Here is a 22,327-nt window from a genome sequence, read left to right as displayed (position 1 = left end):
ATTACACAGTGATCAGTTTATTGTAAAAACACACTGGGGCATAATAACAAGGCGACGCTATAAAATTAGCGCCGCTTTTGCGGCCGTTTTCGGCCGAAAAGCGGTGATAATTTTATCGCCTTATCAGCAAAGTTACGCTATTGCGTGTTTTGCTGACTTGGCGCCCGTTTCCAGCACGCCTAACTTTGCATTGCTAATGAGATGCAAAGTAGGCGTGGCTGTGAAACCAACCAGGGAAAATATCGCGAAGGCAGCTTTGCGATATTAACAAGAAAGGGTATCGATTATTTAAATCCCGTTAAGTATGCCTTAACGCAGGAATTTAACGTCTGTTAAATTCCTGACTAAGGCATACTTAACATGGGGGGTGGATTCTGTGGCTAAGACCACAGGCCCTATCATCTAGGATATCGCCCTTTTCCACCATGGAAAACGGCGATATCCACACTATCTCTGGAATTTTTAGCGCCTCTGCGATGCGCGTTGTTAATAACGCGCTAACCGGGCGATAAATTTCAGAGATAGTCGGCGATAAATATGCAAGCGCTAAGTGCGCTTTGTGGTATTTATTGCCGGCCCTTGTTAATATTCCCCACACTGAGATTTGACTATTTAGATTAGAGAGGATTTAGTACCTAAGCTGTCCAGAATGAAGTCAAACTCTTGATTGCCGGCTGCTGTCCTTCTTGGACCAAGACTGGGTCTACAGAGCTGAAACCGAGTTTGACTGAACTCTGCTAACAGAACCCCCCAGCCCTGCCGGCTGATGGTCTGATAACACAGAGGAACTCTGTGTGCAGGTATGCAGATCAACAATTATAACACGTCCTCTGCAAGCAACGATAGTATATTTTTTTCATGCTCTCAGATCAGTGATTAGAGTGTGTGTAGGAATTAGGAATTCTAGTGCTGAGAACCATGATGGAAATATTTGTTGTGTTCACTCTGATAGTAACCCTAAAAATAGCAATCTGCTTCATAAGTATTGTGGCCACAGTCTATGTACTAAGTCAATCAATCAATCCATCAGTCAATCAATATCAATATAAACTTTATTCAGTCTTTGAACTTAAGAGCACCAGTGGGTCTGCAGACAAGTCGTGTAGCAAAATTAATTTTGCAGATGTGTACTCTGTCAGAAAAGTGATCAATTTCTCATCTGCTTTATTTGTGCTATATAACATAATGCACTTGAAATAAGCCATACAAAATATGCATGACGTTTGTGACGCAGCAACTTGATTGCCAAAATCTAAATCGGGCCCTTTATGATGTCACATTGTGTGCCCTTTCTTGAGATGATTAAGCTACAATGTATAAATTGTGGTCCTAGTTGTTGAATGTACCTTGTGTCATTTCCTGTTGATATATCTGTTATGTGCATATATCCGCTTTCAGCTTCCTCCGTAGCAAGTGAAAGAAATGCCGGCCACTCTACTGCAGGCAGGCAGGGGGACCATTGGGAGTGGGTAAGAGTATTCACCAACACTGAGGGACCAAATAGCAATGAGGGTGAAGGAGCTGACCAGGAGGCCATTTCAACATCTCATTCAGGAGTATCTGAATCTGGCCAGCCCCTCGTGGTCTTGGTTAAAATATCAACAGTTACTACATATACTCCTTTGCTACCACCACTACTAGCACCAGCACCACCCTCACTGCAAGAGGAGGCACTGGAAGTTCTTAAGAACCTTTAAGAACTTAAAAGCATACAGCATTCTCCCAAATAGGTTAGTCAAACACTGGCTCAAGCTGGATGACATGTGCTCCGTCCTGTGTGCTACAGAGATGTCCTGTCTCTGCTAGTGCCTCCTCTGACACCAGTGCTTCTGGCATATCTTCTCCTACTCCCCCTTAAATCCAATTCCAACCCCCCACCCCTCTGCACCACCTGGTTGGGATTCAAAGTTCTTATCACCTTCCAAAGTTCAACCCAATTCCTCCACCTTCATCTTTTATTTCACATGTCCCTAAATTAGCCGATACCCTGAAACACTCCCATACACATAAGCCTCACCATTCCTCTAAACATTCCTCCATAGAAACCCATGGCATATCCCCCCTAAAGTAAACCCTCAAGTCCCGACCCCAACCCAAAATGTAGGTGCCAACACTTCCATCTGCTTCCGGAATCTGGAGAGCCCTATGAGGAGGACATTACTGCAAAGTTATGGTGGCAAGCTTAATGCCTTGAGACAAAATAAAAGACTGCATTAGGACACTATTTTTTGTTCCCTGCCTCCGGACTTTGATGTTGATTATTTTTGTATTGAAAGACTTGTTTCCCCAGAGGATGAATATATTATGTAGTCACTTTTTATTTTCTACTTTTAAAATGTTGCTGTTCAACTTTTTGTGTATGTTGTTTACTTTTAATAGTTTGATTTTTAACATGTTTTAATGTTCACTAAATGAGAATATGTATTACAACATGTTGCTCATGTTAACCATTTACTTTCATTTCCATGTCTGGTGATTTGCTGTGTATTTCATGGTAGAAGATGTGGTTTATTACCTCCCCCTTATGTGCTAAAGAAACTGGTAGTGTTCAGAGTGGGAGTATGAGAGAGACTATATTCAACTTTATTATCTTTGTGTAAAAATGTAGGAACACTTCTAGATTTTGATGTTCACATAGACATCATGCCAAACATTATCAAAGCCAACATCTTCGTTCAGTATATGAGTCCAATAACTGGCATGAATATGCCCTTGATATTATGTGATAGACGTTAGTTATAGAGTATTAGCATTATAATTTTGTCTGAGCTTGAACATTTTTAAGCAAAGTGCATTCACTCACTGTTTGGAGGAGTGGAGGGTATTACAATTGTAGTTATTCAATATGGGTATGTAGTGTGAGGTATGTGGCCAGGCAGGGCGACAGGATTAAATGGTGTTAGATATGGTTTGGTGTACATGACCTTTATTTTAGTGACATTGGTAGTTAACATAGTGCATTTAAAATAGTTTTAAACATTGCACTTACCTTCTATTTTGCTATGCATTGTGTTGCTGTTCATCCACCAGTGCCAGTTAGAGTCCCAGGGTGTGGAGTTGCATGGACACGTTGACTGAGTAGGTTTAGTGGTTATTATGGGCAGGTCTGGCTATTTATGGTATTTTTTTGGGAACACGGGTGTGGAGGAGGAACAGCCATGTTTCCATTTATTAAAGTTACACTGTAAATACGGCGAATTAACTAGTGACGTTCTGTCACTGCCTCTGCTATGTCCAGGGTATACCACCATATACTGAGTAAGGGAAATGGGCAGAGGCAGCAGATGAATGAAGGACTTTCATCTGTTAAACCACCATATTCTAAATAGGATGGAGGGACTTCCAAGGTGGCGGATGGGGAGATATTTTTTGACGCCACATCTGCATCCACCAAACCCTAATAAAGGCCCCTATCCTCCTTTAACCTATCTATTCATCCCACAACTATTGGCAGGAACTCATATAACCCCCACTAACGATTATGCCTTAACTCCTACTAGAAGGAGCGGCCCGTGAATGTAAGAGCGTTGGGGGGGGATGGGGGGGGACTCAACAGGCGACGGTGAAGGAAAATTAATTATTTATTTAATTTTCCCTCATCTAGCGAGTCCCCCCACCCTGCCCTACCGCTCTTACCCACCGCTCCTGCCTAGTAATTACATTTTCTGCAACGCAGGCTGCAAAAGGTAACCTTTCTAGATGCTGCAGTACTTTAAACTGTTACTGGAGGTAGCAGAAGTCAGAAACATTTCCTTTCCAAAGCATACTGCAGCAGCTGAAATCATCACGATTGTCAGCCGTGTACTAGTCTTTGCTGTTGCAGGGTTCTTTATCTCAAGCTGTTGCTTCAGGTCCCTCGATTCAGACACAAATGTTCCCTTTATTTGGCAGGCTGCAGAACATTAGCCCATGATTAAAGGTCCCTTGAGTCCAGGGAGCTGGACCGGGAACCTAAAGCAGTCCTGGCCATTTTGTAGGACCAGCCCATGGAAGGGGAGGGTCGGTGGCGGGGCAAGTGTCAAGAACTGCTGCTTTTGTTACTGGGGGCCGATATTGTAGCACCTCGGCAAAACCGGCCTCCACCCTTCCAGCCTCCTAGTATAATGCCCACTATGGCCAGTCCGGCCCTGCTTGAGTCAAACACAAATAATGGCTTTCACAGAGTGCAGCACCTTAAACTGTTACTAAATGCCCCATAGTCTTCCACCACTGCCCTCTCAATGTCAGGGTACCAGAGAATTATGAACAGAGAAGATGCTCTTTAAGGTCTTCTTTAGTTGAAGCAGCCCTGAAAACTGTCACTTCTCAGTTATTAGATCAATGCAAATTAGTGAATATTCCCACATTACAAAGTTGATACTTATAGTCATGCCTTATGAAACTCTATGATCCTAGCCAAAATGGTGCTTGAGATATGCCAGCTAGCAACGCGTAAATATTATTTACAGGAAGCACCACATTTAGCTGCTGTGTCATGGTCGTTTAGGAGAGTTCATGGTGGATGTCATGGGCTATGGCGCACAGCGCCGCACCGTGTGCAATATCACCATGTTTTCCACTTAAGCTGCCCCTGTGGGCCATAAGCAGGAGCACCCTTCCAGTACAACCAGAATCACTCTGATTCAAACTGTGACTGCTGTAGGGGAAGGGAGCATCCCACAAGCAGAATTAAACTACATTCCTGCCCCGAGGGTGCCTTGTGCTTAGATGTCTGTTTCTGTGCACTACTGGAACCTGTGCAGAAAAAAACTTCAACCCTGAGAGAATAAAAGCTGTTGGAACCTGTCTGGAGGGTCATGGATAACCCAGGAGTAGAGAGGTGCCTACTGAAGGAGGGTTGTGGGAGCCTAAATAGAGGAAGTGATGAAAGGAACCAATCCATGATCCAGGAGAGAAAAAGGGAATGCTGCAGGTGTGTTAATATAGAATATTCAAGTTCCTAAATGTAAAGAGGGAAGTGAGGGAGCGCTGCACAATTCTAAGTAAATCAAGCGTTGCAGGAGTTTCAGTGGGTGAAGTTGCAGAGGAATAAACGGAGAGAATGTTGGTGGAGTTTGAAGGGAGGTAATTGCTATAGCAACTTTAAGGGAAAACAATCACTCCAAGACCCTGGAGCAAGGAATGGATGGCAGAGAGTCTTCGAGGCAGATAGGAGCCTAGAGGACTGTTGGAAGAGGAGCCTTACAGTCAACAACAGTCACATCACGCTCCATTGCACCTTGGGTAATTGAGCTCTTTTACTCCTGTTTATTTAGAACGTTTTATATAGCGCGAACATGACCACCGAGGGTATCAGAGCGCCTTACAGTTTGTGCAGCAAGAAGGGTACAAGCAAACAAAACAGAATCAACAAAAAGAAACAAATCACAGTCTTATAATGTCCGACATTCTCGTGAGCCAGGCAGCTGGGCCATCCATCAATGGCTATGGCCCCAGAATCAAACCGAGAAGCCTGTGACGATTGCTTATTCTTATGGGAGCAGCTCCTCTGCTTGGACTTCTTAGATTATACCGGTGGACCATTTTGTCTACTCACGGATCATGATTGAGTATGTGATAAAGCTTCACTTAAGAAGTCACACATATGGCATAGAAATGTCAGATATTACACCTTGGCAGCTATGTGAAGTAGAATGCTACAACGGCAAGAAACTCTAATGGGCTTTTGTTTTAAACAGGGCAGATGATAAAGGGTCAAGGGTTCGACATCTAAATTTGCATATTTACGCTGACAAGTCTAGCGAATTGTACTTTTTTTCTATATCCCAAATCAGTATGCAAATGCTAGATATGATGGTGAGAGTCAGGGGTTCAACTGTTCTAAAGAGGTTATGCTCATATTGATAGGAACCACCGACCACTTGTAGTTAGAAATTACCTAGCTGCAACAGATGAATAGTTCATCTAAAGCAGCCGTTTAGAAGTTGTGTTGATGTGGGTGGAGATATTGTACTTTTCCAAGCCAAGGTAAATTTTAAAGCAAGGGAAACAAGCATTGGCATAGCCAATAGGTCTCACCTTTGGGACCTTAAGTGTTTAGCCATGCAATAGTTGCATAACTAAATGCTTATAAGGTCCCAAAAGCGAGAACTACTGGCTATGCAAAGCGGCCGTGCGGCCGCGAAAGTGAAAGTGATCGCGATCACGTTCAAACATCAAAGCGAAAGTAATCGCGGTAAAGCGCGGCGCGCGCGCCCGTGCACATGCACTGTTGCTCTAGGCTGGCCTGGTAGCACTTTTTAGAGCCCTCTCAATAAGTCTTGCCAGACCAGCGCATGCGCTGGGTCAGGCGAGACCTAAAAAACCACAGTAGTGAGCAAGGTGAAACTGAACTGCAGAAATGGTACATGGAGTAAGTAATAAAGGGGCATTTTTACAAGCCGCTATCGCCAAAGTGACAACACTTTTACTGAAGTTCCTGTGGTGATAGGGGCTTTGCCTTATTCACAAGGCAGCGTTAAGTCACTTAGCGAGGCTTAACACCGCCTTTTGAATAAGGCACACTTTCACGCTATAGTTAGCATGAAAGGGTAGGGCCGGTAGGCAATGGGTGTTGCGGTTGGCGTTCCACGGTAACAGCCATTGATTTTGACGCCGCCCCCTATTTACAAAGTTGGCTTAAATATGGGGCAGCGCCAAAATTAAGACCAGGGAAAACCTCGTCTTGACCCGGCGAAACAAGGAGAAATGCTTTATTTCTCCTCATTTTTGGTGTTTCTATGAGTTCTGCACTGTGCAGCACACATAGAAACAGCAAAATGTCATTGATTGCTTATATGCAGGAAGGTATCCCTTCCTGCACACTATCATTAAAAAAATTACGCATTGCAACTTGTATGTGTGCTGCATTCGGCAACACACATAGAATTTACAAAACGCCATTACTTATTGTTTATGTGCAGGCGCACCATCCTGCACATAGACAATCTTTCCCTGCAACGCAGATACCCTTGCACAATGGCGCAAGGGTGCCTGCGTTGGCACTAGGCAGCTAAATTTAGCACCTGTACAAAGGGAAAGGCAGGGGTGAACGGTATTCTTGTGAAAACAGTGCATCCCTGCATTTTGAAACTGTCTGAGCCCGGCGATAGCCTTCTTGGCCTAACGTTGTGCTCCGACAGTTTCCAGGTAAATATGCTCCAAACTGCAATGAGAAAGTTGGACAAGAAGATGAAAGTTGGGAGGAAGTGAGAGAGAGAGAGAGAGAGAGAGAGAGAGACAGAGACAGAGAGAAAGAGATCATGTGTGTGCATGCATGTGTGCGTGGAGTTGATGAGGCAGAGTGGAGAGGACTGAGGCCAGATCACAGGGAGGGCGTGGCTTCAACACACATTTGCATATTCACTTCTAATCTAGTCTAATGATCTTTTCTTGTTTTCTGTGTTCTAAATTAATATGCCAATACTGAATTTTAATGGGGATAGTCATTTACAAATGTTTGAGTACATTTCCCTACCTTGGGAAAGAAGTCACCTTATATTAAAAAGTAATACAAGGCACTTGTACACAGGAACTAGCACCCCTGTGCAACTGTCACAGCTCTTTAGCTTTTTTCCCATTGCTTTTTTCTAGTAAAGCAGTTAAATGTATAGCTGGGTAGAAAAACAGAACAGGCTGGACAGGTCATGCTGAATTGACTGCCCTGTTCTCACAACAGCTTCTTTTAAGGGCATGGGAAGAAATGCAAAGAGGGGAGAGAGTCTGTGAAGCAATGTAAGTGAGAGAGGAGAACCACGCAAAAAACTGACCCAAAACCCGGTCTCTCTGTACTACTACCTGCATGTGTACACTGTATAAAGATGTTGGTAACACGAACTAAAAGGCTAATGATTATGGCAGGAGATATGAACATGTGTACTCAATAGAGTAAATGTTAAATGAAAGTATGCTCTTTTGCATAGGGTATACATATCTGTATTTTAGGCATGGTTTTAAGAGAAAACCCAGTCTGCAGCTGCAGCCCAGAGAAACTGCAGCAAGGCCTGTCTGCATACTCACTGGACGGTTTGAACCTCACATTTACTGCCAGCCCATCAGTGCCCAAAATAAGCTTTGTGCTGGTTGTGATATTCACCAAAGCTCTTGCAACAATGAAAGAGTGACAGTCGTCAAACGTCATTGCCTTCTCAATGCTGCCCGCTGGCCGATGTTAATTCAGTTGTAGGCCCGGGTCACAGACCCAGGTGGCTGAAGTCCACTTGGGGTAGCACGCGCCTCCAAAATTAGAACCTTACTAGGTGTCTCCGTAAAGAGGCCAACGCTTGGTTGGGTAAGGAAGCTTATCACCCACCCAGTGCTTGAAATGGAAAAATAAAGGTGCAGGTACTCTGTAGCAGAGTACCTGCCTGTTTCTGAGAAGTGCAGGTACTCACCAATTAAAGGTATTGCATTTCTCTTGAGAAGTGCCGGTACTCTCCTCCTCAAAATAAAAAAGTGCCGATACTCCGTACCGGACAGTACCGGCCCATTTAAAGCACTGCACCCACCCATGGCAGACACGCACACAGACTCCCAAAGAGCAGGCAGGCATGGTGAGCAAAGTCGGTCATTTTTCAGCACTGTGAGGGTTTTAAACTCACCATCAGGAACGGCTCCAAAGCACAGAATGCCCACTCTGGGATCTACACGAAGAGTGTAAAGACTTTTTGTTCTCAGTTAGAATATAAACAATATTACTCACACGATGCAAAGATGAGCTACGCAGCTGTCCGCAAATGTTTTAATTTGGAGAGACTATATTTTTGCACCATCGGTGTTGCTCAAGTCAATGTCAAACATGAATGCCACAAAACATTAAAAAAATCTTTTTATGTATCATTTACAAAACCATCATTATGCAGCTGGAAGAACATATTTACAGTTTTTCATGAGCAAAATAAATACATAATTTACTGTATAATATAAAGTAAATATATACATATATTTTATGACAACATATAAAAATATTGCAACACAGTTGCAAAGCATATGGGTGCAAATACATTCCATAAGCACATCCTCTGATGCGTTCAGATACTCATTAAGTTACCTCATTTGGGTTTTCTTATTACTGTTTTTTAACCAAAAATGTGGAGCAACATCCCAAACACTATAAAAGGTTATACATTCTCTATTTTTTACTTAATCCGTTAGAATATATTGAAACAATATACACTGTTAATTAAACATATGCAACATATATATCGTTTAATGGGAAAAGGCAAATGTGTGCTTAGTTCCCAGCAGAGACTTTGCTACTGACAAGTACTGAATGGATTGAAAATGAGCAGCAAATGAAAATGTGTTGGCTCCTTCCTGTCTGACTGGCAGTAGGAGTGGGCACAGATAAGTAGTGAAAACAATATACTGCAAGAAGCGTCTCCATGACAACGTGACCCACACGGCACACTGAACATAGTACATCTCTGTTCAAACAAAAGCAAGAGCATTAGGGAGAAACAAGCGGGGCATATTATCAAGAAACGTCGTTAAATTGGAGTCAACATGGGCTTCTATGGGAATTCTCTGCAGCATATTATCAAGCCCATTATCGCCGCTTTAGCGGCAGTTTTCTGCCGCTAAGGCGGCGATAATTTTAACGCCGTGCTTGATAATATACCCCAAGCATTCTTAGGGGCTGAGTAGTCCTCTAGGGCCATATTATCAAGGAACGGCATAACATAATGTAATCGCCGTTCCTTGATAATATGGGCTCTAGTTCGGCAACTTGCCGGATGACATCTGTGTCTTAGTCTTTGGTCCATAGTGAATGAGTACTGACGTTCATTAACCCATGTTGTGAATATCTCTCTCCCCAGGTTCCGGCTGATTGATAATCTGCTAGCAGAAAAGCAGGACCTGATGACACCTTTCTAAATAACTTAGTTCAGGGACCATGAGAAGAACTGACAGGATATGTCAACTCCCTCCTCTGCACAATGAAACAGTCTTCCACAAAAGACATTGAGGTAGTTGGGGGACTGCATCAGTGGCAGAGCAAGGGTATAATGTAGTTAATCATTCGTCCTAATAGAGCTCTCCCTCAGCAGTGTAGTCAAAGACATAGTTGGAGTGGCATTGACCTCTTGGCCCAATAGGTCCTTGTGCCTCTGTACCTTCTGCATTAATAATAGCTACTCCTCCAATTGTTAAGGGTTGTTTGTGATGGAGCTCGTTCCTCTGCCAGTCACCTCCTGTGGGTATTTAAAATAAGACTTTTGTTTCTTCGGTTCTAAATCGAGCACTTGACTTGAGGATGGCAATTGCTCATACAAAATGTACTTAATATGGGTCACCACATTCAAGCACTAAAAGACTGGACACTTGCTTAAAAAACATTTAGGGCCTGATTGCAATTTTGGTGACGCGGCGCTGGGTCTGCCCCACCGCCACATCGCCAAACCTGCGGTTGGGCCGCCCACCAGATTACGAGTGATTCTCGTGTCTGGCGGGCTTTTTCTTATGTTCTCACAGCGTTGTGCTGAAGATGGGCACCGCCATGGAAATGCCAAAAGCAGTTCCTGCACGGCATGGACTGGAAATTCCATGCCGTGAAGTAACTAGGGTGCATGCTCACAGGGGGGCACATGTAGGCCCTTAGGCAAGTTCACTTCATACAATTCAACTTTGACCAAAGGAAGTAAATCTGACAACAACTGATAGTCTCCTGAAGGACAACACTAGGGTAATCAATGAAGCAGATATTACCACGGTATGCAGAAGTTCTATGTTCTTTGTTGTAGCTGAAAACCTGGAAAGTGCAGCTGACAGGATAACCAAAAAAGGTTTAAGCGAGACAGACACTATGTTTCCCCCATCACTCTTGGAACACTAAAGAGAATTGAATCCAACTATAAGTACCTGAGGAAAGTTCCTGTGAAGTCCTGAAAGTGCATGCACACATGTAACCTTAATAACCTTATCTCCAAATGTTTTCTTGCAAAGGCAAGTGTTTGAAACGTCATCTTTGTTATATACAGACACGGTCATCTGATGGTTTACTTGCAACCAGGCATCTCCACAAACATAAATATGTTTCCAGTGACAACCTACAGGTATTTACTATGCAAGGGGGCATCATAAAAGATGCTTCGTAATTTGATCGTAGTCTCACAAAGTTTTGTTGTAAATAGTTTGACTGGTGTAGTGAGGGTATATTGAATGAACAATTCATTCAAATATAGGTAGTTTAGATACATTTTACAATTCATATACTTATAGTTGCCAAGCACTCCTTCTCCCTTCAAGTAGCATGTTCCTGGAATCTCATACATGCTAACATTGAGGAAGCCGAAAGGGAGATTTTAACAAGATAATTGGGAGGGATTTATTTTCCCTATGAATTTACACTGAAGTGGGTGCAATTTCAGAAGGGAGAAAGCTACAATAAATTCATTTTTTACTTTAAAAATTAGAAGTCTCTCACCCTCTGTTGGTATGTGCATTGGCTATCTCAGTCTTCGCTTCTACAGTGAATAGAGAATCTACTTTCTTTCTACAACAAAGGACATGAAGAAGTCCTTTGAACTCTGTGAATGAAAGATGTATTGGCACCAAGAAACCACCCTAATGGTGCCAATGCTCTTAAGGAATGACATAACATAACATGGTTGTGTGATAGCTGAATGCTTTTTTTTGGTGTTGTAATCTTGTAGAGCTTCCTTTGAACTCATTAGCCTGACACACATGAAATCAATATTTTGTAGGTTAAAAGTTCAGGACTGGAAACAGTGTCAGTAATGGCTTGGAGGAAAGTGGTCACCCTAGATAATCCCCTCTTTATGTGAAATTGGAAAGTTGTCCTGGAGGGACCTGGAGCTGAATGCCTCCACACTCAAAATTCAAGGCTTTTAACCTCATATTGCAGACAACAAAATATCAATAGCTCATCAGTTGCTTCCTTTTAGGGATGCACTCAATCATAGACCATTTTAAAGGATAAAACATTTTAGAACTAGTAGAATGTTGGTAAAAATATAATCTTCATATAATATTTAATCAGTGGAGCACACACTTTCCTGCCACACATGACATGACCAAACCTCGTCCTTGTAAAAAGAGTTCAAAGATATGTTTATCGAAGCACATTTCGAACCAAAGCCAAATTATACCCTGTTCTGAGCAAATTCCTTATAAATACTGCAAAAAGCTACACATATCAGCCATAATAATACCAACTGCAATTGTAATGCTTATAACTGGTCAGCAATCACAGCTCAAAAGGTACCCTAGCACATATATATGGTAGTAAAACTATGTACTATTTGCTCCAATGAGCTCGCTCTATAGTTTGTGGTATCTATTCACATTACATTCATGTGTGTATCAGAACTGAAGGATTAGCCTGTGCATAGGGCTTTGAAGAGTTCAAGCCATTAAATACATTCAACACATAACATGTAAAGACACACATGTTAACATAAGTGTGTCACTTTTCAAGACTCTGAATGCAATTTTGCCATGCCAAGTCCTGTTTTACACTTACATTACTTGAGATACTGTGTACAGTGGTTTATTCTTAGGGCAGCCATTCAGCTAGAACACACAGGGTGACTTTGAGATGTAAAGCAGCGGTACATGGGTTCCACCTCGTTGGTACAGTCTGTCGGATGTAAGAAGGGTTACACAGTGCAGGAGGTTTCCAATCATGCAGTTGTCACCCTGTCCATGAGTCGCAGATTCCATCCATCCTTTATGGAATTCCTAAAATAGACATCACTCAGGCTGGAGTTGCAGCAAAAAAAAACTACCCTCGAGGATGCCACTCCCTTGGTGTTCTTTTCGTTTTTCATGTTGATCTTCTTCCCCCTGAAGAGAATCTGCACTAGACATGCCCCCTCTTAATCCTTGGAGCTCATTGACTGTTGCCTTTACAGATGATGGGGAGTAAGAGATGCCATGAAAAGTCTTTCCATTCCCAGGGTTTGAACATATATGATAGCTAAATATAGCAGCAAATGTAAAATGTCTTTACCAATGAAGAACGACATTTGGTCTTTGTGACAAAGGGATACATTCTGTGAGCATTAAACCTAACAAACAACTGAATGAACTTGTCCCTGGAGCATGAACCACAGATCACAGAAAACAAAGACTTCCTTCTGATTCCCAGTGGACAGTTCACATACTGCAGAAATCACTGACACTGGGCAGTGTATGTTCTGCATTTTTTATCTCCAGATGGTAGAGGTGATATTTTTAATACTTGTTGGAAAGCCCACAAGCAGCTCTCAAGCCATAGCAGCAAATGATCTCTTTGAATGTCTTCCGCATCTCCTGACTACGGAAGGCGTAAATCAAGGGGTCGATGATAGAGTTGCACATAATGAGGATAAGGTACATGTTAAAGTGAGACATGAAACACACACAGTACAGGTTTTGTGGGCAGGAAATCATCAAAATGAGGTGGAGGAAGAATGGGGCCCAACAAACGATAAAGATGCCCAGCAATATGGTCAGGGTGATGGCCCCCTTCATGCTGGTCCTTTGGTGGACCGAGTTGTAACCAGGCAAAGCAGCGATTCTCTTAACATGGGTTCGTGCTAGCATAAACATGTGAATGTACAAGGACACCATAAGAAACAGCAATGTGAAGAACATCGTGATGAGGCAAATAATGGAATATGTCGACTCATAGTAGACAATGAAGATAATCCCACAGCCTGTGCAGAAGGTCCATATACATGCAATAATGGCCCCAGCTCGCTTTACGGTCATGATGTTATGGTATCGCAGGGCATAGAAGATCGTGACATACCTGTCTACGGCTATTGCCAGCAAGCTGCACATTGAGGCTACAACAGAAATGCAGATCAAGGAATCAAAGATATTGTCTATCTGGCGCACAAAGGCCTCCTCTATGATCAGGTGATTGTTGTTGATTAGATTGATGGTTATGGTCTCCCAAGCATTGGACACACTGACCAACATGTCTGCAACGGCTAAACTGCAGACAAAGAAGTACATCGGAGAGTGCAGATTCTTGTTCTTGATTATCGCCAAGATGACCAAGATGTTCTCAAGAAGGCTTATGATGCCAAGGATGAGGAAAACCTCAGTGGCTATGAACACTTGCTCACATGACCCCAGGTTGGTTTTCACAGTGGGCGTGCTTATGTTGCTCCCAGAGGTGTTCAAATTTATTTCAGAGATATGAGGGTGATGGGTTAGGTTCATCTCTGGAGGAAATTGCCGATTCTTTTTTCAGACAGGTATTCTGCAAAGTTATCGAAGTGCATTTCCAAGAAAGTTGAGACACTCTGTCAAAGGGTGATATGAGCAGAGCAAACATGTTAACAGCATGGAAAAAGCAAGTAAAAGTGTTACATTACTATCAAGTGTTTAGCTATCAATGCAAGCCAAGAAGTGGATGCCACCTCTACATCATGTGCAAGGCATCGAGACACAGGCTTCTTATATCAATTATTCACATTTGTATTTGATTGCAGCAGATTCTTGAGCATTGAACAGTACATACAAAAAGGACAAAATTCAGTTTGACCCTTATACACTACTGACAACCAATCGTCTCACCCCACATTATGACACCATCCCTGAACCTGAGTACCCCAAGAATCCGCAGGTTTGTTTATCTCTTAGTGTAGAATATTGGGTTACTGGTTGAGAGGGGTGAAACTCTACTCAAGCAGCAACCACAATCTCTGTCAGGGTGAAACACAAGCAAACCCCAAATGAACCTGCACTTAACCCTCTGGTAGCTTGGCACAAAGCAGTGAGGATTAACATGGAGACAATGTGCAACGTATATGTGTAGCACTTCAAGCAGTAATAAACTGAAAACACAACTAAATAAATCCAACACTGATTTAGGTCCAAATTTAATAAATGATTTCAGATCAAAATGAAAAAAGTTCTAGTACTTCAACCGGGATATGCAATGTTAAATATTTATGGAAAAATAGTGCCTAGAAGCACCAGCTGTGGCTATCTGGTGATGCCGAACCAGAACAAATTCACAAGTTCAGGCCGACCGCAATAAATGGCGGACAGCCTACAGGAACCAAGTTAGGCCCGCTGAGCAAACCTCCTTAAATCCTGGTTTGAGAAGCATTGAGAGATCCTGTGTTGAGTTGCACAGTGGCAGGTCCGAGGAAGCTGCTAGGCTGCAATGTGGAGTCTATGCGTCATCCTCGAGAATGCCGTTGATGAGAGGCTTGTGATGTGAAGTCCTGCATCAAAGATGCATCATGCATTGGCGGGTCTAAAGAAGCTGCGGTGCTGCAAAGTCCTGCGTCATCATCAACGATATCATTGACAAATTGTTTGCGATGCAAAAGCCTGCACTGAGGTTGTACTCGTAGGGGTGGTTCAGAGGAGACTGCAGGCTCTGATGTGAAGTTTGGCATTAGGTATGCATTGCTCTGCAGTGGTTGCAAAATGGAGCTGTTAGGAGATATGTCACGCAGCATCAGTTCTGCCCACAGGCACAACTAGTCTGGCAGAACACCTTTAGGCACACTTCCATGGGTACAGGACTGGGGTGGCACCACTTGGGAGGCAAGATTCACACCAGTCAGAGTCAAGGTGCTATGTTCTAGGTGGTTGGAGTCTTTTCTGTCCCTGAGGCTCTGATCAGGAGGCCATCCAACTAGCCCTTGGAGTCCCCATCTGATGGTCCTGGGTTCAAGATGCGGGTCCAGTCCTATTCACTCTGGCAGCAGGTCAGCAGACTCAGGGCAGCAGGGCAACACAGTCGCAGACCTTCTTGCAGTGCAACACCGCAGTCCTTCTGAGTTTTCCACAGATTAAGAGTTGGCTCTAAGGGTCCATTATTTATACCTGGCAGCCACTTTGAAGTAGGAGAAGGATTTGGAGGCTTCACCCCCAGAGGTGCTTGGAATTTCTTGTCTTTCTGTCTTGCTCCCAGCTTTTTGGGGGGTCACAAAAGACTATTGTCACACCCTTAGTGAGAGGTCCCAGGCTGAGCCTCTGTAATGTCCAAGTGTGGTAGGTGACAGCGCCTTCCCTTCATCAAGTCAGAGATGGCCCATCCTGCCAACACTATTCTTTTTTGGCTCACTTTCTGGGAGCAATACACAAAGACTAAAATCCTGCTACACCTGGTCGTGAGACCCAGGGTAAAGGCAGCAGGCACCAAATGGCTGGAACAAGAAAATGTCAACCTTCTAAAAGTAGAATTTTCAGAATTGTAACTTAGATTCCAACTTTACAAGTAAAGAGGGCTTTAAATTGCAATTATTTAGATACCAAACTCAACATTCCTAACTGCTCCCAATTGAAAGTTATCACTTAATATATGTAATAAGTTAACTAAATATTACCCTACGGGAGAGGCAGGCCTTACAATAGCGAAAAGCATATGTATAGGTGTTTAACCATCAAAACATGTAATAGTTAAAAGTACATGTCCGACTTTTTAAATACACTGCACCCTGCTCTATGGGCAAGTTAGCGCCCATCCTGGAGGTGACATATGAATTAAAAAGGAAGGTTTACGACTGGCAAAAGGTTTATTTTTGCCAGGTCGAGGTAGCTGTTTAAAGTGCACACACAGACTGCAATGGCAGGCCTGAGACAGGTTGAAAGGCTACTTAAGTGGGTGGCACAATCAGTACTGCAGGCCCACTAGTAGCATTTAATTTACAGGCCCGGTGTACAAGTAGTACAAATTTACCAGGGACTTACAAGTAAATGAAACGTACCAATTTGTTGAAATTCAATTTCACCATGTTTAAAGGAGAAAGCACAAGCACTTTAGCACTGATTAGCAGTGGTAAAGTGAGCAGAGTCATAACTGCCAACAGGAACATGCTCAGAAAATAGGAGGGTGAAGGCAAAAAGTCTGGGGATGACCCTGCTGAAAGGGCCAAGTCCAAAACTTAGGTAGACTTCTTTGTTTTTTAATGAAGGTTTACACATGTTTTGTTTATGAATGAGACCTTAAGACACTTTTTTTCTTATACGTCAGCAATGTGATTTGAAGGAAAGGACTCAAGACCTCTCAGTGCATTATTCATTTGGGGGTGTGGTCCAAGAAGTCTACGTAAGGTTGCTAGAATACTTTATGATATGGGGCACAATCCTCCAAGTTCAATTTCCTTTTACCTATCATTGTCTTGAGGAGTGATAGCTAAAATAACGTATTTGAACTAATCCAAGAATACGATTCCCACAATGCACCCAATCTGTTCAATGGAAGCACAGAACTCATGAAATAATCTGGTAGTGAGTAGCCAATGCATCTTCCCAACAGGTGCAGTCCACCTAACTAAAACAATATCCTAGTAGACATTTACGGCATAGAGAGTCTTTGTTTAATAAATACCTCAATAAATATTTGAAAGTAATTTAGTTAACATGTTTGTATTGCCCTCTTATCACTCCTGGTAGCTGTACATTTTGCTAAGTAAGCTCTTTGCCAGCAAATGTATTTCAGTGGACATGACAACCACCCTCTTTTTCTAGCTACTCACCCGCACTGAACAACACCCGCTATAGCCCTCATTATGTGTGTCCATGCCTGCCACATATCTTTGAACATTTCAAACTATCAATGTGAGCGTTCTAGACTGACATTGAAGTGTGTGTCCCACTTGATGTTTCCACTGAAAGGCACTGGGTTGAAAGGATACTTGGATGACAGCTTGCTGGGCCCTTCAAGTGAGGGTTGAATACTGAATGCTGGTCGCACCCATCAAATGAGGGTGATTTAAGACTCAGCGAGCAAACAATGTCAATGCCACAATCCCACCAGTTCAGTTTACTGCTGCTACCGCCAGTTAATTTTCATAGCAGGGATAGTTTGCAGAGTTATATGCATGTCTGTAGCTGTCAATGCAACACCATTACACCCTATTCTAATGAACTGCATGCAGTTGAAGGTTCAGGCTGCAGCGGTATTTTGTCATATGCTACAATCCTGATAACAGTTGCGTCAGTTTTGGAGCTGCACATAGGTACCAGTTGCTACAAGCGTCATTTTAGGAATAGTGGAATATCTTTCCTTTAATAGCATAAACTGAAAACTCAACTGCTTTTAGGAGCTCTTTAGAAATTGTCAGATAAAGGAACTGATGCATATAGGGAAAAGGGATGTGTTCAAGATCACACAAGTTGATCAAGTGGGAAAGACAAGGTTAAACCACAGGTATAAAAGGTTTAAAGTCAGGAAAGTTCGTTTCTAGTTCCTCTTCTAATATGTAACTGATGCCAATCCACAGCCTTCAACATTAAATGTACAAGTTGGCTACATTCAAGAAAATCACAAAATGATAGCTAGCCCACATATATCTGATATTTTGCGTTGCAGATGCCTACTTATTGATAATACAGTTCTATGTGGCAAAACAGCCAGAATGTTTCAAATGGTCACCTGTTTATAGATAGCTTATTTTCATCATTAAAATCCCCTCAACAATGCGAGCAAATCAGCTTCAACTATCCAGAAGAATGAAAAGCTGGTAAAGAAATCCATATAGCCTCTTAACTACATTTTTGATTGAATCATTTACATAAAAGATTAAGGGGCATATGTTCAAGGAATTGGCGGAGTGAGGAGTTAGCCATCATGGCTTAACGCCTCACTTTGCCACTTCGGAAACGCGAGGCTGCACCATATTTACAAGGATATGGTGCAGCCTTGAGCTTCGTCCTGCGCTGGTGCTAAGTTTAGCAGCTTAGCGCCAACACACGCACCCTTGCACCATAGTGCAAGGGTGTCTGTGTGCAGGGGAATAATTGTTTATGTGCGGGAAGATCCCCCTTCCTGTACATAAACAATCTTTAAATGCCATTGTGTCACTTCTATGTGTGCTGCTTAATCTAGCACACATGGAAGTCACAAAATGTCATTTTTTTAAAAGATTGTTTATGTGCAGGAAGGAGGACCTTCCTGTACATGCACAAGGCAGCACACATGGAAAAAGCAAAAACGAGGAGAAAGAATGCAATTCTCCTTGTTTAGCCAACTTAAGACCAGGTTTTCCCTGGTCCAAATTTTGGCGCCGCCTCCTATGTACGCCACCCTTGTAATTAGAGGGCAGCGTAAAATAAATGGATGTTGCGGTGGAATGCGAAAGGTGAAAGGGGGCCTTATTTACAAGGCAGTGTTAAGCCACGTTAAGTGGCTTAACGCTGTCTGGTAATTAAGGCTAAGCCCCTATCACCACCACAACGTCGTTAAAAGTGATGTTGTGGTGGTGATAGAGACTTGTACATATGCCCCCAAGTGTTTTTATGTTCAAGAGGATCAAAGCTATCTTCTGTAAAGAATCACCCCCTCCTCCCCCACACCTGCTGTGTGCTTAGAAGTCGGGCCTGCTGGCTTGTAAACTAATCCCAGAACCATTGCAATGCCTTGCTGGTGGCTGCAGTGGCAAGTACCAATTCAGGCTTCATCACACTATAGACAGAGCGCCAAATGGGCAGATTCTATTGGAAAGAATGTTTCAGAGCTCTTCATTTTTTTAGAACAGTTCCTGTAGTTAATTAACAGACGTTCCTGAAAAGTTAAATGTTGACCTTCTGTTACCTGAGGCTGAAATGGAAGTAGATGATCTCCTGTACCGTGAAACGAGAGAAGGGTGCCTTCAACTCTTGATGAAATGTGATGTGTGCAACTGGTTAATCGGCAAATCTACAGGCTCGTTGGGAGCCAGTACAGGCTTCAATAGATGGAATCATTTTAAGCTACAATGTGACGAGGAGTTATTCTTTTAGGGAGGTGCTGTAAGGGTGTTACTAGTCCTAGAATGCATTCTTTTAATAGAAACCTATAATAAAAAGGTTTGTGCTAGTTTCAGGCTGATTGTGTATTGCTAAAAATCAAAGTTTTTAAAACATTTTATGCACTTAAACACCGAGGGCTTATTTATGAGAGGCTTGACGCTCCGGCGGTGCAAACCTTTCCTTACTCTGCATCAAGGAAGAGTTCCATGGGCGTTGCGGTGGGTTTTCCCACGCAGTACCCATTGATTTTGACGCTGCGCCATATTTACTTCATCACGTAACCTGGGGAAGCACCAAAACAGCTCGTCTCCTGAGAGCAGGTGTAACGAAGAGAAATATTTGTATTTCTCCTCATTTATTTCTCTTTGCATGTGTATGCAGCAAACATGGAAAGATGACAACACCTCTTGGGATTGTTCTGTATAGGCAGGTGGCCATTCCTGCACAACAACTTTCATGGCTGCAACGGAGGCACCCTTGCACCAAGGTGCACGGGCACGTACGTTGGCGCTAGGCAGCAAATTGTGTGCCAGCTCTGGGGGAAAGGACAGGATTGCACCATATTTTATCAACATGGTGCATTCCTGCCCTTTCACATTGGCATAGGGCAGCACAGATAGAAGACTTGCGGCGCTGCCCTATGTCAATTCCTCATAAATGAGACCCTGAATCTTTTGTCACATTTTGCACACTTGTCAATCTCTTGAATAAAAAATGCAAGTGATGCCAGGCCTTTAGGGGGAAAATCTCATTAGGTGAATGGGGAAGGGAAACAAAACAGGCAGGAGACACCTTCAGAATATGGGTGCGTTGACAGGTCTGATTTTGTGACAGCCTATCTTGTTGTGTATTACACAACTTTTTAACTAAGGAAGCCTATCGAACACTATGTGTAATGCATTTTTTTTAAACTGCAGCATCCTATTTTATGCAATGTGTAATACATTTTTAATCCAATGACTTCCATATTCACAGTGCTTCTGTCACAGGCTGGGACTTCATATCTTCAACTCAATATATTCCCCAGGGTTCTAACCAGGGTTCAAACTAGTGACACTCAGATGTCTGAAATGCTGGCGTTAACAAACTTATATTTCCTTTCCAGAACAATGCACTTCCCACTGATCACTTTAACTTGCATTTCATTTTCACTTAAGGTTTGTGCATTATATTTTGTACTCATTCACCTTTGGGTGAAGTGCCTACGATTTAGTGATAAGATATTTTGTTCTTTTTAGCCACGTCACTAACCCATAGGAAAGCTCTGCAGGCAGAATTGCCGCAGGCAATCAGTCTCATCATTTATTTGTTGTTGTTTGCAGTTTAAGAGGTAGCTGTAATAAATATGCTTAGTGCTTTAAATGGGCAGGTGCTCACAGGTACTACGTACCTGCACTTATTGAATTTGAAAGGTAAAGTACTTGCACTTTTTTTTTAGCAGAGGTGCAACACTTTTAATAGGAGAGCACCAGCACGTCTCAGTAGCAAATAGATACTCATCAGTCGGTACCTACACGCTCATATATTTCCATTTCAAGCACGGGGAATGGTGTCCCGGGGACGGTAGAAGTGCACATCCCACTGCTCATTTAGTTTATGTGAGGTGACAGGTGACTGGGGGCCTCGGGGAGGGGAAGAGGGCAAACGCTCAAAATGATAATTGACAACAAACTGTATACTGTTTCTACATTTAGCATACCACACAGCGCAAACACTACATAAACTTACAGCATGAGCCGGTGCAACCGCTGGTGATGATTTTTTTTTTTGAAGTGTTAATGGTTAATTCTATTTCAATAGTGGAAATAATAGCTCACCTGATATTAGACTTCGCCTGCACATCTTCGGGTAATGCTGCAGCTCTTGTCTTCTTTGAATCTCCCGGCAGTTGAGAGTTTCAGTTTTCATTTGAGATTTTGCTCGACCAGATAGTTGAAGAAAACCAAACCATCGCTGTCTCCAAACGCAATTTTAAAATGGTTGTTTTTAAAACGTATAAAGATGTACAGCTGGTCTACATTCATTCCAGGGAGCGAAGGCTGCCCCTGAATTTCCTCACTTGCCACGGAACTGTGCTTTTATATCTCTTTGGGGTATTGACTTCACAGCTTTAATAAGACCCCGCCTCTTTCTCCAATACACATTGCCGTCGAGCAGCAAAGAAGGTTGGGTATAGTCCGCCACCTAGTGGACACAAGCGTCATTCTCCACTTCCACCTGCAGCTGCAAACTGTATTTCGGTTCGTTTTACATGCAAACAGGTTAATCGTTTAAAGAGGAGCTTTGAAATGGCTAGTCTTGACTTAGCTACATCCACATGGCTGCTGTTTTCTAGCCTTGCTGCCTTTATACTAACTAAACGGAGAGAGTCTGCTCTTGCAACGTTTGTCCCACTAGCCCTATAAACAATGCAAAATGTATATGAATTTCCCTTTCATGCTGAGTACACTTACAGCAGAGGGAATACACGTAGCATAGTAAAAGAGAAAAACATCATTCCAGTAGCACTGAGATATTTAGACAGATTAGTTGACTTAATCCACGTCAGCGATAGTATATTGTTACACATCGGAACAGTAGCGCATCCCCTTTTTGTTTTTAATTTATTCATAATTCGGGGTGGTGGCCTTTGACAGCGATG

The 22,327-nt window shown here is 42.8% G+C and overlaps 1 protein-coding gene across 1 annotated transcript; it reads right to left on the bottom strand.

Moving 5' to 3' along the window:
- Window positions 1-11,412: 11,412 nt before the first annotated feature.
- MC5R (melanocortin 5 receptor) lies at window positions 11,413-21,672 on the bottom strand. Its single transcript, XM_085604163.1, has 2 exons — window positions 21,504-21,672; window positions 11,413-14,237 (listed from the first exon to the last, which is right to left on the bottom strand). Exon 2 carries the CDS (start codon window positions 14,152-14,154, stop codon window positions 13,177-13,179), a length of 978 nt encoding a protein of 325 aa, XP_085460289.1. The 5' UTR covers window positions 14,155-14,237; window positions 21,504-21,672; the 3' UTR covers window positions 11,413-13,176.
- Between the last annotated feature and the right edge of the window lie 655 nt (window positions 21,673-22,327).

The sequence above is a fragment of the Triturus cristatus genome, chromosome 5_1 (assembly GCF_964204655.1).
Source record: "Triturus cristatus chromosome 5_1, aTriCri1.1, whole genome shotgun sequence".
NCBI lineage: Eukaryota > Metazoa > Chordata > Amphibia > Caudata > Salamandridae > Triturus > Triturus cristatus.
Note: the sequence above shows the minus strand (reverse complement) of the source record. Positions and strands in the feature narration are given on the sequence as shown.